This window comes from Anthonomus grandis, chromosome 7 (genome assembly GCF_022605725.1).
Source record: "Anthonomus grandis grandis chromosome 7, icAntGran1.3, whole genome shotgun sequence".
Taxonomy (NCBI): Eukaryota; Metazoa; Arthropoda; class Insecta; order Coleoptera; family Curculionidae; genus Anthonomus; species Anthonomus grandis.
The window spans coordinates 34,587,540-34,599,659 of NC_065552.1; the positions used below are offsets into that span (position 1 = coordinate 34,587,540).

The 12,120-nt window shown below is 34.1% G+C and overlaps 1 protein-coding gene across 1 annotated transcript in view; it reads left to right on the forward strand.

Moving 5' to 3' along the window:
* The window catches only part of LOC126738256 (uncharacterized), a 97,487-nt gene extending 88,358 nt beyond the window's left edge, over nt 1–9,129 (forward strand). Inside the window, exons 4-7 of the mRNA XM_050443497.1 lie at nt 567–764; nt 944–1,256; nt 7,883–8,134; nt 8,187–9,129. Coding sequence (XP_050299454.1) covers nt 567–764; nt 944–1,256; nt 7,883–8,134; nt 8,187–8,958 — 1,535 coding nt within the window. The 3' untranslated portion in view covers nt 8,959–9,129. The remainder of the gene's footprint in view (nt 1–566; nt 765–943; nt 1,257–7,882; nt 8,135–8,186) is intronic.
* The last annotated feature ends 2,991 nt before the right edge of the window (nt 9,130–12,120 follow it).

A 12,120-nucleotide genomic window follows, 5' to 3' on the forward strand; every position in this document is an offset into this window, starting at 1 on the left:
GGTTGTTGATGACGGAGTCGATAATAAGTTGTTATTATTATTATTATTATTATTATTATTATTATTATTATTATTATTATTATTATTATTATTATATGCAAATCCAGTGAAAAGGGTCAAGAGTCATACCCTAACCCTCAATTTCTTAAATTCTACCTCCACTTACTCCATCCTTTATTTTTCATCTGCCCATTTTCCTTCATGTATTATTATCGTTGACAATAATACTACTAAATGCCTTATTAATATTAGAATAAAATATTTAAAGATGCGTCAAGACCTAGCCTTAAAATCATTACAATATAATAAAATTATTAGGGTCGCTTGGTTCACTTTCCAGTAGATAGATGACGACACGTCTTTAAAAATTTTACATTAAAACCAATTTTGAATTTTCGTGGGTAAGTTCGTTGTTGCACTCGTAGCCTCAATTATAAGACAATATCATAACATTAAACTAGATTGTATACCTATAACCATATTTATCAAAAAGCTGTCAAACTGACCTCTATGATAAATATAATGTTTTGTTTTATTTTTACTAATTTTATAACTGTTTTATTTAGTTGGCCTTGATGGAAAGTTTCGACCATTTGGCTTATCTAGTCCACCTCAGAGCCTGGATATAAGTCAACAGGACCGGACTAAGACGTTACATCAAGTTGAGCACAGGTTTCCTATTACCAACGGATCTTTATATACTAGCATTGATGGTAGATTGCCTGTGATACATAATTATAGACGACACAAAGAATTTAGAACAGGTAAGACCTAGTATGTACTTGTGACCGGGTGGGTACATCTGATTTAAACGAATATCTTCTCTTAGCTTAGGCTAGTTTAAAAAGAACCAGATCAGGATGCACAATGTTTGTTTGTTATATTTTATAATATGTAACAGGACATAAACTTATTTAACCACTATATTTTTTAATTAATTTAGGGACTCTTAACAAGCAGCAGGACCTTCAATCTTCCAACGTCGCCCTACATTCGTCACACTTGAATAGACGGGATATCGAATCTACCACACCTCAAAAATACTCGAACTGTTCCAATTGCGAGGCGGATCAGTGTCTCAGCCATTCCGACTTACACCATTTGACTCCTCAACATGTTCATAGGAAATTAAGTTTTTTAAGCAATTCGCAGACGACTGTATTTAATTCCGGAAGAAAACTCCACGGGACAAATGGGAGTAAGGAGATTGAGATTTTGCCAAACCATCAAAACTGCTTATTTGTAGGCAATAAAAGGTATCTACATAAATTTAAGTAAATATTATGACAAAAAGAAAAAAATTGCACAGATTTTTAAATACGAGGGTGGTTCGGATATGATCGAGACAAATGGTCTTGACACGTTTATTTGCTATCGGAAAAATTTACAGCTTTTCTAGGTACTTTCCCTCACTATGCCAGTATCAAAAAATTTCTTGGGCAACTAAAGCAGAGAGCCATGTGCACAAAAACTCTTCTAATCCTCTAATTCGTCGTCAGTGTTGATTTTTAAGATGGCGTAATTGTCTTACACAAATTGGAACGGTCCGGTCTTTTCCCCGAAATTCGTGGATTTATACTTCTATATGGAATGGAAGGATGTAAACTTAAATTTGTCAACATCGCATTACATAAGCATCATGGCGGATTGTAGCAACTGATGCCAAGGTCCTTCGAGGGTTTCTCTCAATGGTCAAAACATATGATAAATCGGGACTGTAAAAGACGTTTTTCAGTACTTACTACTACTACTACTCACCCCAATTTCGATATTGTATCAAGCGTGAGACACGAGGTATGAGGGTGCGCTATACTGGAGAAGAATCACACCATCCGTGATGGCCACGATGGTTTCGCAGTCATCCTTGAAAAATGTGGTCCATTTAAACACTTCAGCCCCTTACTACCACAGACACTTACTACCTAACACTATTCAGACACTTACTACCTAACTCATTTCGCAAAAACAAGAAAACTTTCCGCGTTTTAAGCGCCTTCCCACACTAAAAAACGAATGACATAATGCGTTGCGCAATAGCGGTCGGCAGTTGGCGTTCACGCATGGTCGTTAGTACGCGAGTAAGCTTGAATCCACATTAATACGTAATTACGGATCCGTTGGGATCACGTGAATGCTATCAGCCAATAAGAGACCCGAAAGGTTTCACGTACATACGTGAAGGAAAACACGAAATAGAAGTTGGTTAATTCGAACTTTATTCCGTATTTTTGGTCCGTTGTACTATTCGTTTTTTATCGTTATTTTTAAATTTTTACCAAATTTTTGTTACCAGTTGTTATTTTGTGCCATTCTCTTTAGAATGTCAAGTTCGGATTCGACCCCGGATTCCACATATTTTAAATGTGACTATTGCGGCTTTTTAATTAACAGTCAGTGACAAAATTGTTTGGAACATCAAGATTTCCTAGTATACAGGGTGTCATTGAAATGGTGTAAAAAAATTCGGGGGGTGATAGTACTCCTAAAAATTTTAAAAAAAGTTCCTATAACTATAGGGTGGAAAATGCATATTAAGGGAGTTAGGGGCACTGAAAGGGTAAATTTAAAAAACGGTTTTTTGAAATTGTAGGCTTAAAAAACGAGATAAAATTTCGAAAAAAAATCCTCTGCCATAAATTTTGACCCAAAATCAAATGGTGATACTGAAAAATAATTTGGAAAATCGGAAAGGGTAGTTTTTGCAAGGGTAGGGGGTTAATTCGTGAATATTTTTTTTAGGTTATTTTCTTCGCAACGTGGGTTAATTTTTTAAAAACTACATACTTTTTCCTACAAAAAAGGTACTCTTGTTGCACATCGCCCAGAACGATGGTTTTCGAGAAAATTGAAGGCAAAAAGTTTGCTCTGATGGGCTGCTAACTGGTTAAACAACATAAACTTATGAAAGTTATGGGGTTTCAAAAGTAAACAAGTAGTTATTAAATAATTAATTGAAAAATCTAAATTTCATGATTTTTAAAACATCGTATTGCTTTAAAAAAACGAAATAAACCAATTACCAAAATTCCTTATTAAATGCATACTTATTTGATTCATTAGCCTAGTTTACACCGCGAGTACCAAATATTCAATACGCGGACCCAATCCCCTATTCTCAAACTCAACGTGCGCGAGTTGACAAGTTTACACGTAAATTATTCCAAATTGTGACTTAATAGGTTTGAGAATATGTTGAGGTTTTAGTCCGCGTACTGAATATTTGGTACTCGCGGGGTAAACGTAGCTATTGAAGGTATGCGGTCTTATCACTTTATTTATTTTGCATGTACGCAAAAGAAATGTTCTGGTTCATAAATATTTTTGTCAGTTGATTGTTGTTGAAGTGTGCGTAAACGTAAAATTTCACAAATTATGGGATACCCTGTGTGTGAACTGGCAGATATGCATTTTATTTATGGAAGAGCAAACGGAAACGGTCTTTTGGCTAAGCGCTTGTATGTCCAAAAATATCCAAATCGCAGGGCACCTTCTCACCGGATATTTGCGAGAATTCATCAGCGCCTAAGAGACACAGGTTCATTTGGACATAGAAACCAAGACCGTGGCCGTAACTTGATGGTACGTACACCTGATGTTGAGGAGCGCATTTTAGCACATGTAGAGGAAGATCCGGGGATATCTGTAAGAAGAATTGCAGCGCGGGAAAACGTGAGTCGCCATTCTGTGTGGATGACTCTTAAGACTCAACTCCTGCATCCGTATCACATCCAAAGGTTACAAGCTCTTGCTCCGGCAGACTATCCCGCTCGAGTCATCTTCTGTCGTTGTTTATTAAGAAAACAGGTACAAGAACCCCTTTTTTTGGCAAATATTTTATGCACGGATGAAGCTGGGTTTACAAGAAATGGAATTTTCAATTACCATAATACACATCACTGGTCCGATGAGAACCCTCATGCTGTTGTGGAAAGTCGACACCAAATTCGATTCTCAGTTAATGTTTGGGCGGGAATTCTTGGCGATAGACTTATTGGACCATTTTTTCTACCCCCGAGGTTAATTTGACACCTTTTGAAAAGTCGCTTGTTATTTATAATAATAAACATTTTAGGCTAAATGGTCAAAGTTACCTTAATTTTCTAATACATGATCTACCAGCACTTTTGGAGGAAGTTCCCATAGCACAGAGGCAGATCACGTATTTTATGCATGATGGTGCACCAGCTCATTTTCCGCTAGCGGTGAGGAATCATTTAAACCAAGTTTTTGAGAGGCGTTGGATAGGACGTGGTGGTCCACAAGCTTGGCCAGCAAGATCACCAGATCTTAATCCATTAGATTTCTACTTCTGGGGCCACTTGAAAACTTTGGTTTACTCAGTGCCGATTAATACTGAAGAGCAACTACGTCAACGCATTATCGACTGTTCCAATCAAATTCGTACAACCCCAGGGATATTCCACAGGGTACGCAGATCATGGAGAAGAAGAGCAGATGTCTGCATTGAAATGAATGGTGGTCACTTTGAACATTTACTATGAATGAATTAAGAAATGCATTATTTTAATAAGGAATTTTGGTAATTGGTTTATTTCGTTTTTTAAAGCAATAAGATGTTTTAAAAATCAAAAAATTTAGATTTTTCAATTAATTATTTAATAACTACGTGTTTACTTTTGAAACCCCATAACTTTCATAGGTTTATGTTGTTTAACCAGTTAGCAACCCATCAGAGCAAACTTTTTGCCTTCAATTTTCTCGAAAACCATCGTTCTGGGCGATGTGCAACAAGAGTACCTTTTTTGTAGGAAAAAGTATGTAGTTTTTAAAAAATGAACCCACGTTGCGAAAAAAATAACCTAAAAAAAGTTATTCACGAATTAACCCCCTACCCTTGCAAAAACTACCCTTTCCGATTTTCCAAATTATTTTTCAGTATCACCATTTGATTTTGGGTCAAAATTTATGGCAGAGGATTTTTTTTCGAAATTTTATCTCGTTTTTTAAGCCTACAATTTCAAAAAACCGTTTTTTAAATTTACCCTTTCAGTGCCCCTAACTCCCTTAATATGCATTTTCCGCCCTATAGTTATAGGAACTTTTTTTAAAATTTTTAGGAGTACTATCACCCCCCGAATTTTTTTACACCATTTCAATCACACCCTGTATATGGAGGAGAACCAGGGTTTTACCTTCGAGCTTTGCGCTAATGAGGACAATACTTTATCTTTAGCTTTTAACTTTAATGGTCTCTATGGGATCCGAGAACCCCTTTACAATCAAGGTATAAAAATAGGTTGAAGCAATTGTGGGAGATCAAAACTGTAAGACTCGAGTAAAAATATATTTTTTTTCGCCTTCGTGTTTTTTTATTTAAATATATGCCTATATTATCTCTTTAAAATAAAAAATTGTCGTTGGAAAACCACTACTATCCATTGGAAAATCATAATTGAATTCATGGAAAATCACAAAAACTTGTTGTGTTCATCCACTTTTGGTTTTAATATGGCAACATGTGTGTAATCAATAGGACCTAGAACACCAGGGAAATTGGATCTCTCTATAAATGTTAATTTAATAATTTCTTTAATCTCTTATGTTTGAAAAATTCATGAATCAGCAAGGTGATTGTCAATAATTTCAGTAATTTTATGGATCCAATGACTTGTAGTAGTTTCGCTAATTTTAAATTTAAAATCTTGTCCAATGTTTCTTTGGTAACAATATGTGGCATAAAATCTTGATATATGTACTAAAACTGCCCATTCAATGGTAACTTTATTTCCTCTGCCTCTATTATTAACAAAAAGTTGTGGAAAATAGGGTCGAATTAAATCTATTAGTTGTTGTGTTTAAGAAAGCTTCTTGAAAACCTGGTTTCATAGATAATATATATAATAACTAAAAATACCTGGTATTGGTAAGCAATAAATGAAACAAATACGTTTAAAAAAGGATGCTGTTACATTATGCACGTATTAAAAAAGGAAGAAGCTATACCATCTGGTGTATACGATATACCCAAGCGTGTCGTCGACAAATCGTCATTTTAAACTGCGTTCACACCGAGTTGACACTGTCGATCGGCTATGTCTATCGACATTGTTGATCAACAAGCGACAAAAACTGCATCTGTCCACACCAGAGTCGACACAAATGTTTGTCGATCAGTCAAATCAACATGTCCGACGAAGAAGACGTAATTCTTGCTTACATGTGCCGTGTATATTATTATCGCGACTAAAAAAAGAAAAATTGCGCGCAAAAAAAGATTTTGGGTTCGAACAAGTCTTCAAAGTAGAACTAGATACAATGCTAGTAACTTGATAGACGATTTAAAAAAAGATGACATAAACATTTGTATGCCTCGATAAAGGCTATGACTTTAGCTTGTTCCCATTCCATTTCTTCAACGAAAACACACGGCCACGATGTCAACAAGGCAAGACGTCACTGAGTACCTACTCCTACTTTAACACTTTGTCGAATGTCGAACGTCGAAAACACGTCCACACACTAAAGTCGATCGACTGCTCTGTCATGTTTACCGACAAGCGATGGAAAACAAATCGACATGTCGATCGACATCGTCGATTGCAACTTACACACTAAGTCGACAACATCGATAGACATAGTCGATCGACAGTGTCGACTCGGTGTGGACGCAGCTTTAGAATCCCAGCTCTGATGAAAAATGTCACACCATAGATTAATACTTCTTAGATAGGAAACTCCCATAAGAGTCAATAGAACACTGAACGTCCGAACTGTTGCGCCCTCTGAATGTCGCGGAGTAGTACTACTAACCGGAAGTGAAAATGAGTTTGTGACGGCATAATAGCGGGTAATTTAAAATTTGATTATGGTGCCAAATTTGAATTTCGCTCTACTATACTGTGCGTTTAAAATAAGTGGAAAATGCGAGGTTCTTTCAGAAATTATGGTATGACTTTATTTAATATAGGGACAAAAAAGTCCCAATTTAACACTTTTTCAGGCATTGAGTAGGCATCTTTGTTTGTTGTTTCAAATCGCCAATTTAATTTTCTACGCATATTTCGAGTGTCGTCATTTCTGGATTTTTTTTTTATGAGAATACGCCTGTCGAACCTTAAATTCATTTAATAATTTTAACAATTTCCGGGCATTTTGGTGTTTTTCAATGTGAATTACAGAACGCGCTTTGGTGCCAAGGGAGATTCTCATAAAATTGTGATCCGATGTGATCCGATTTCTTATTGCCGTATTTAATTTACATAGAGCATTGCAAATTCAGCAACAAGGCATTTTTTCCTTAAATGTACAACCACTTGGAATTTTTTGTTCGGGAAATACGATAATAAATAATAAGTTCCCACATATATTCGATTGGCTGCGAACAATTAGTCTGCAATCACAGCAGTATTAGTATGAACGATTTTAATGCTTCGGTCGTCTTTGTTATCATTAAATTGTCACTAATATTGGGTTCGTCTTAGAATTGGGTTACGTCGTCTAGCTATTTCTTTGATGAATTAAGCACTCTTATTGGTATCTTAACTAGTAAGCTTAGATGAAGTCACCAAACCATTTATCATTACATGCCTAGTGGGTTTAAACGTCTGTGTTTAGTTTTGCTAGTCATTGTCGTTAAATACGATGGCATTTGATGTGAAATCTTGGATTAATGTATTAACTGTTGTTGCTAGACAGCAACTAAATTAACTCAGGTTTTTCACATTTTGAACTGGATTTTGGATCATTCAGTAGACCATGGAGAAATACTTCCGAACCACACATGCTATCCCACTTCTGATATAGACGTTTAGGAGTACTACAGTTCAATGAAAATAAAACTCATCATTTAATTGCTAATATTTTAATTTTACCTAGTTACATAAATTAATATAATTGATTTATATGTGTGTTCTTTTTTTAGACTTCAAAATACTCAAAACTCTTTGCAACGTAATCAGATCCGAATTGAAACGAACCGAAGAAACCACATAGCACAAAAACGCCTGAGTCAAAGTCAAGAAAGTATAAACCACTTATTTTATGAGGGAAAACCAGACATCAAAATGGCCGATCTGATTTACCATAGATCAGATATTAATATTTCTAGTCCCGGTTATAATATAGATGTCAATATCAATCAGCAAATGATTAAAAACTCTAGAAATTTATTAAGGTAAACTGAGTGGCATTTTTTTATAGGCATTTAAACCATACTTTTATTTTAGACTCAACAAAATGCGCCTTAGCCGTAGCGAAGATTCTTTAACAGACATTCAAATGGAATCATCGATTATACCGACAACAACTCGTCAACCACCTTCTCGCCAACCGTCCATTGTTCATCAACCTTACCAAGAGAACCAGTTTTCTTCAGAAGATGAAGAGTATTTTTTCAATCAAAATCAGCACTTACCCAAGGACTATGACTCTATGAGCTCAAACAATAGTATAACTACAGATGCAAATTGTGACTTTGAATTTTTCCAGGCAAACAACTCAACTATTAATGAAGCAGGGATTTCAAATTGTCAAAAAGTTAAAATTCACGACTCTCAAGATAAGTCGAAACAATATTCGAACACTAAAATAACTAGGTCGAACTCTAAAAGATCCCTTGAAAACTTCCAAGCCTTTGTGGAAGAAAACACTTTTATCGATGCCGAATTAAATATTAGACATAAAGATCAAAATATCAGCAGAGTAGTCATACTGCATAGATCTAATTCTTTTACCACTTTAGAAAATAAAAAGAAAAAATGTAGAGCAAAGCAAGTGGTGAGTAGAACAAGCTCCAAAGCTTCGGATTCGGCACAGTTTTTCAGTTTTCAAAACGAGTTAAATATAAGAAATAAAAAGATCAAGTCAGTAGAATATTTACCGAATTCGATAAAAGAAAGTACAACGTATATTGAGGACTATAAAAATAATAATAAGGATTTTAAATTTGGCAGCAGCGTGCCAGATTTTAAAAGAGTATTTATTTCCGATTATATATAATTGTGTGATGTTTGAATTTTGTAAATTCGTTTTTGATCGTTACCGAAGTATATATTTAGGTAATTAAACTGTATGCAATAGATAGATAATAGTTTCATATAGTTATGGTGTAAATAGTATTTTATGTAAATATAAAGTATTTAATAAAAACTGATTTTCAAATTGAATTTATTTGCAAAAAATCTCTCTATTTAATTATTGAAATTATTTCATTTTAAACATAACATAAATTAACCTTTCTTTCAGGACTGGGCTTGATAAAATGCTTTTTTTTTTATTATAAACTAATAATAAATTATTTGATCTTATGGATTGTTATCTTTGTTTACCAGTACTAAACATACTTGAGATTATGGAAATTACCACAATTTAATTAGCTGTATTAATTTTTTTTTGTTTAAGCTAATTAGTTAGGGTGAAGTGGGGTAAGTTTAATCAAAAAAATTTAAGTGGCACTTTAAAATTTCATAACAAAAAAACCAAAAGAGAAATCGGGTTTATTTTTAGTAGGCACAGAGCTTATTTCTTTGTTAAATCAATGTCATATTTATTTATTTTTTATCTGCTTTTGTTTTTTTTATAAACCAAAATAAAAAAAACATGTCGGCTGATTACACTTGCCCCAGAGAATGGGGCAAGTGTACTCACGGCTCCTAATTCTGCCGATGGATCTGGGGCAAGTGTACTATAGTATGAAAAATTCTGGGTTAAAAAAAATAGCTTGATACCTATCTTAATTTATAAGGAAGTTATGAACTTTTTTCGTGGAGCAATGATAGGGAATAAAACTCAAAGATTTTCTGAAATGTATATTACGTAGGTAAGTTGAGCAAAACAGTCTGTGACATGTTTTTTTTATTTATTTAACGTTATATGAGGTAAAGGATACTGGAAAAGTTAGTTCTCCTCTTCGCCCTAAAGTGGGTTCTGGTAAAACTCGCTCTATATCTGATGCAGCCACTAAGTGGTGGTTCTCTTGTTTAGGCCAGTGAAACACTGAATTATGCGCGTTTCGGTTTGATTTTTTTTTTAACTTAATGGTAGGTTGCGATTCTTCATCAAGCGTTGTTATTTTACCAGCATAGAAAAGTATACTTTTTTTTCCTTTAAATGAGACCAAAACCCAGTTTCCAATGTTAAGGTTTTCTACCCCCTTGAGAAACAATTCGTCTTGTTTTAATGCTTCTTCATCTTCCTCTAACCTTTTTGCATAAGTCTTATAGGTGACGTCGTCGGATTCACTGTCACTTAAAATTTGCGATTCGTCTTCATCTGAAGAGCTCTCAGGTATTCTATTTAGACCACTAGGTACTAAATAGAATTCGGAAAGGGCCAAGTAACTAATGAGTATCTAGCACTTACAAATATACAAATAAAAATAGGCCTAGTAAATAAAAAATATTCTTTAATGATTTTTTCAAGAACATCAAGTCAGTTTACGATCTTGTAAATTTAGAAATCCTTTATAATACAATGCATGACTTCTCCAAAATCTATTCGACTTTAAAATTAGAGGCAATTCTCATTCAGCAAGAAGAAAAGGAATAACCTCTTCCACCCAAACATAATCAATGGTGAAAAAAATACTCTGTGAGATACCAGTGGCGAAGCGTACGAGTAGACAAGGTAGACACTGTCTACCCAAAATTATCCAGTTATTTGTGATTAATTTATTACGTAATTATTTCATGTAATTGTTGAATTACAATTTAAAAAAAAATTAACACAGAACGTAGTCGCTCCTTACTATTATTATATAATATCTAAACGGCTATAATATCTATCTATCTATAATATCTATAAGGCGCGCCCCGCCTGATGCACCAATTAAAATAAAAATGCAGGGCTGACACACAATTATTGTATGCGAGCCCCAGAAAGACACATTGATATTTGTCTTCCGAAATTTAGAGCAATTAATCGAACCATATAGGCATCAAGCAGGTGGCAGAGGTCCGGCCGCATCAGCATTCTGCCTATTACGTATGCAAAATTTACTCGCGGGAAAGACATTCGAGCTTTTGTCTATCGAAGTCGACCAGCTATTTTATTATGCTGTTGAGGGTTATTGTTTATGGACACGCTTGATCTGGTTGGCCGCAATACATCTTACAGGTTTTTTTAGTGGTTATTTATAAACGACTGTTCGATATTGGCAATTGTATTTTGGTTGTGTTTTTATTTGTCTTTAATTAATTTTAAAATAATGGATATTATGGATTTATAAGTTATAGTTATACCTATGTTGTGTTTTTTGTAAGCAGTATTTATTTTTATTTATCTATCTTTTTATGCTAGTAGTAATTATTTTTTTCTTTTTTATATCACTACATAATTTTTCTCTTTGAGTTAATATTTAATGCGCTTTTATTCTCTATTTCATTAAAATGAATAATATTGAATACACATTTTTTTCTAATTAACGATTTTTATTGTTTGTCTACCCGAAAAAAAAGTTCACGCTTCGCCACTGTGAGATACAATATATTGTGAGGCAATAATATATTGTGATGCCTGGCAAGAACTTAGTGAGGACCTGATCTATGACTATCAATAAATTTTATAAGGCAATTGTGAGTTCACATCAAAGGCAACAATACGACTAGTGGTAAAACCACTAGTTTATTAGGTATTTATTATTATAGGTATTTATTGTTAAAGAAATACGACAGCTAGAAAAAGGATTTTTCTAACTGCTGCTTTTTTCTAGATCCTACATACCTACATATTATTACATATCTCGATACCTACATATTTAAATGAAAAATGTATTCTGGCCTATCTTCTGTACTCGCTTCTTAGTGCTGCTATTTTGGTATCTAATTCCTTATCACTAAATAACTTAGATATTTTTTATGTTTCGTATAGTTTACTTAGACGTTTAGGGGGCACCTAAGCAATTAAATGCATTGTTTACCTAATTTAATTAAGAGCGTTATAAATAACATATTACGTATACCAACACCTAATAAATAAGAAAAGAAAGAATGCGTTGCTTGGTTTTCGCAGTATACTTGTTTGCAGTAGTCAGAGGTAAACAAAAAAATATTCAGTTTCAGAAAAAATATAGCATGCACTAAACACAGTTGACAAGTATTGCAAGGATGATTGCTTATCGGTAAATCCGCTCAAAGTCACAATAATTCCTTTCATAGAGAAATT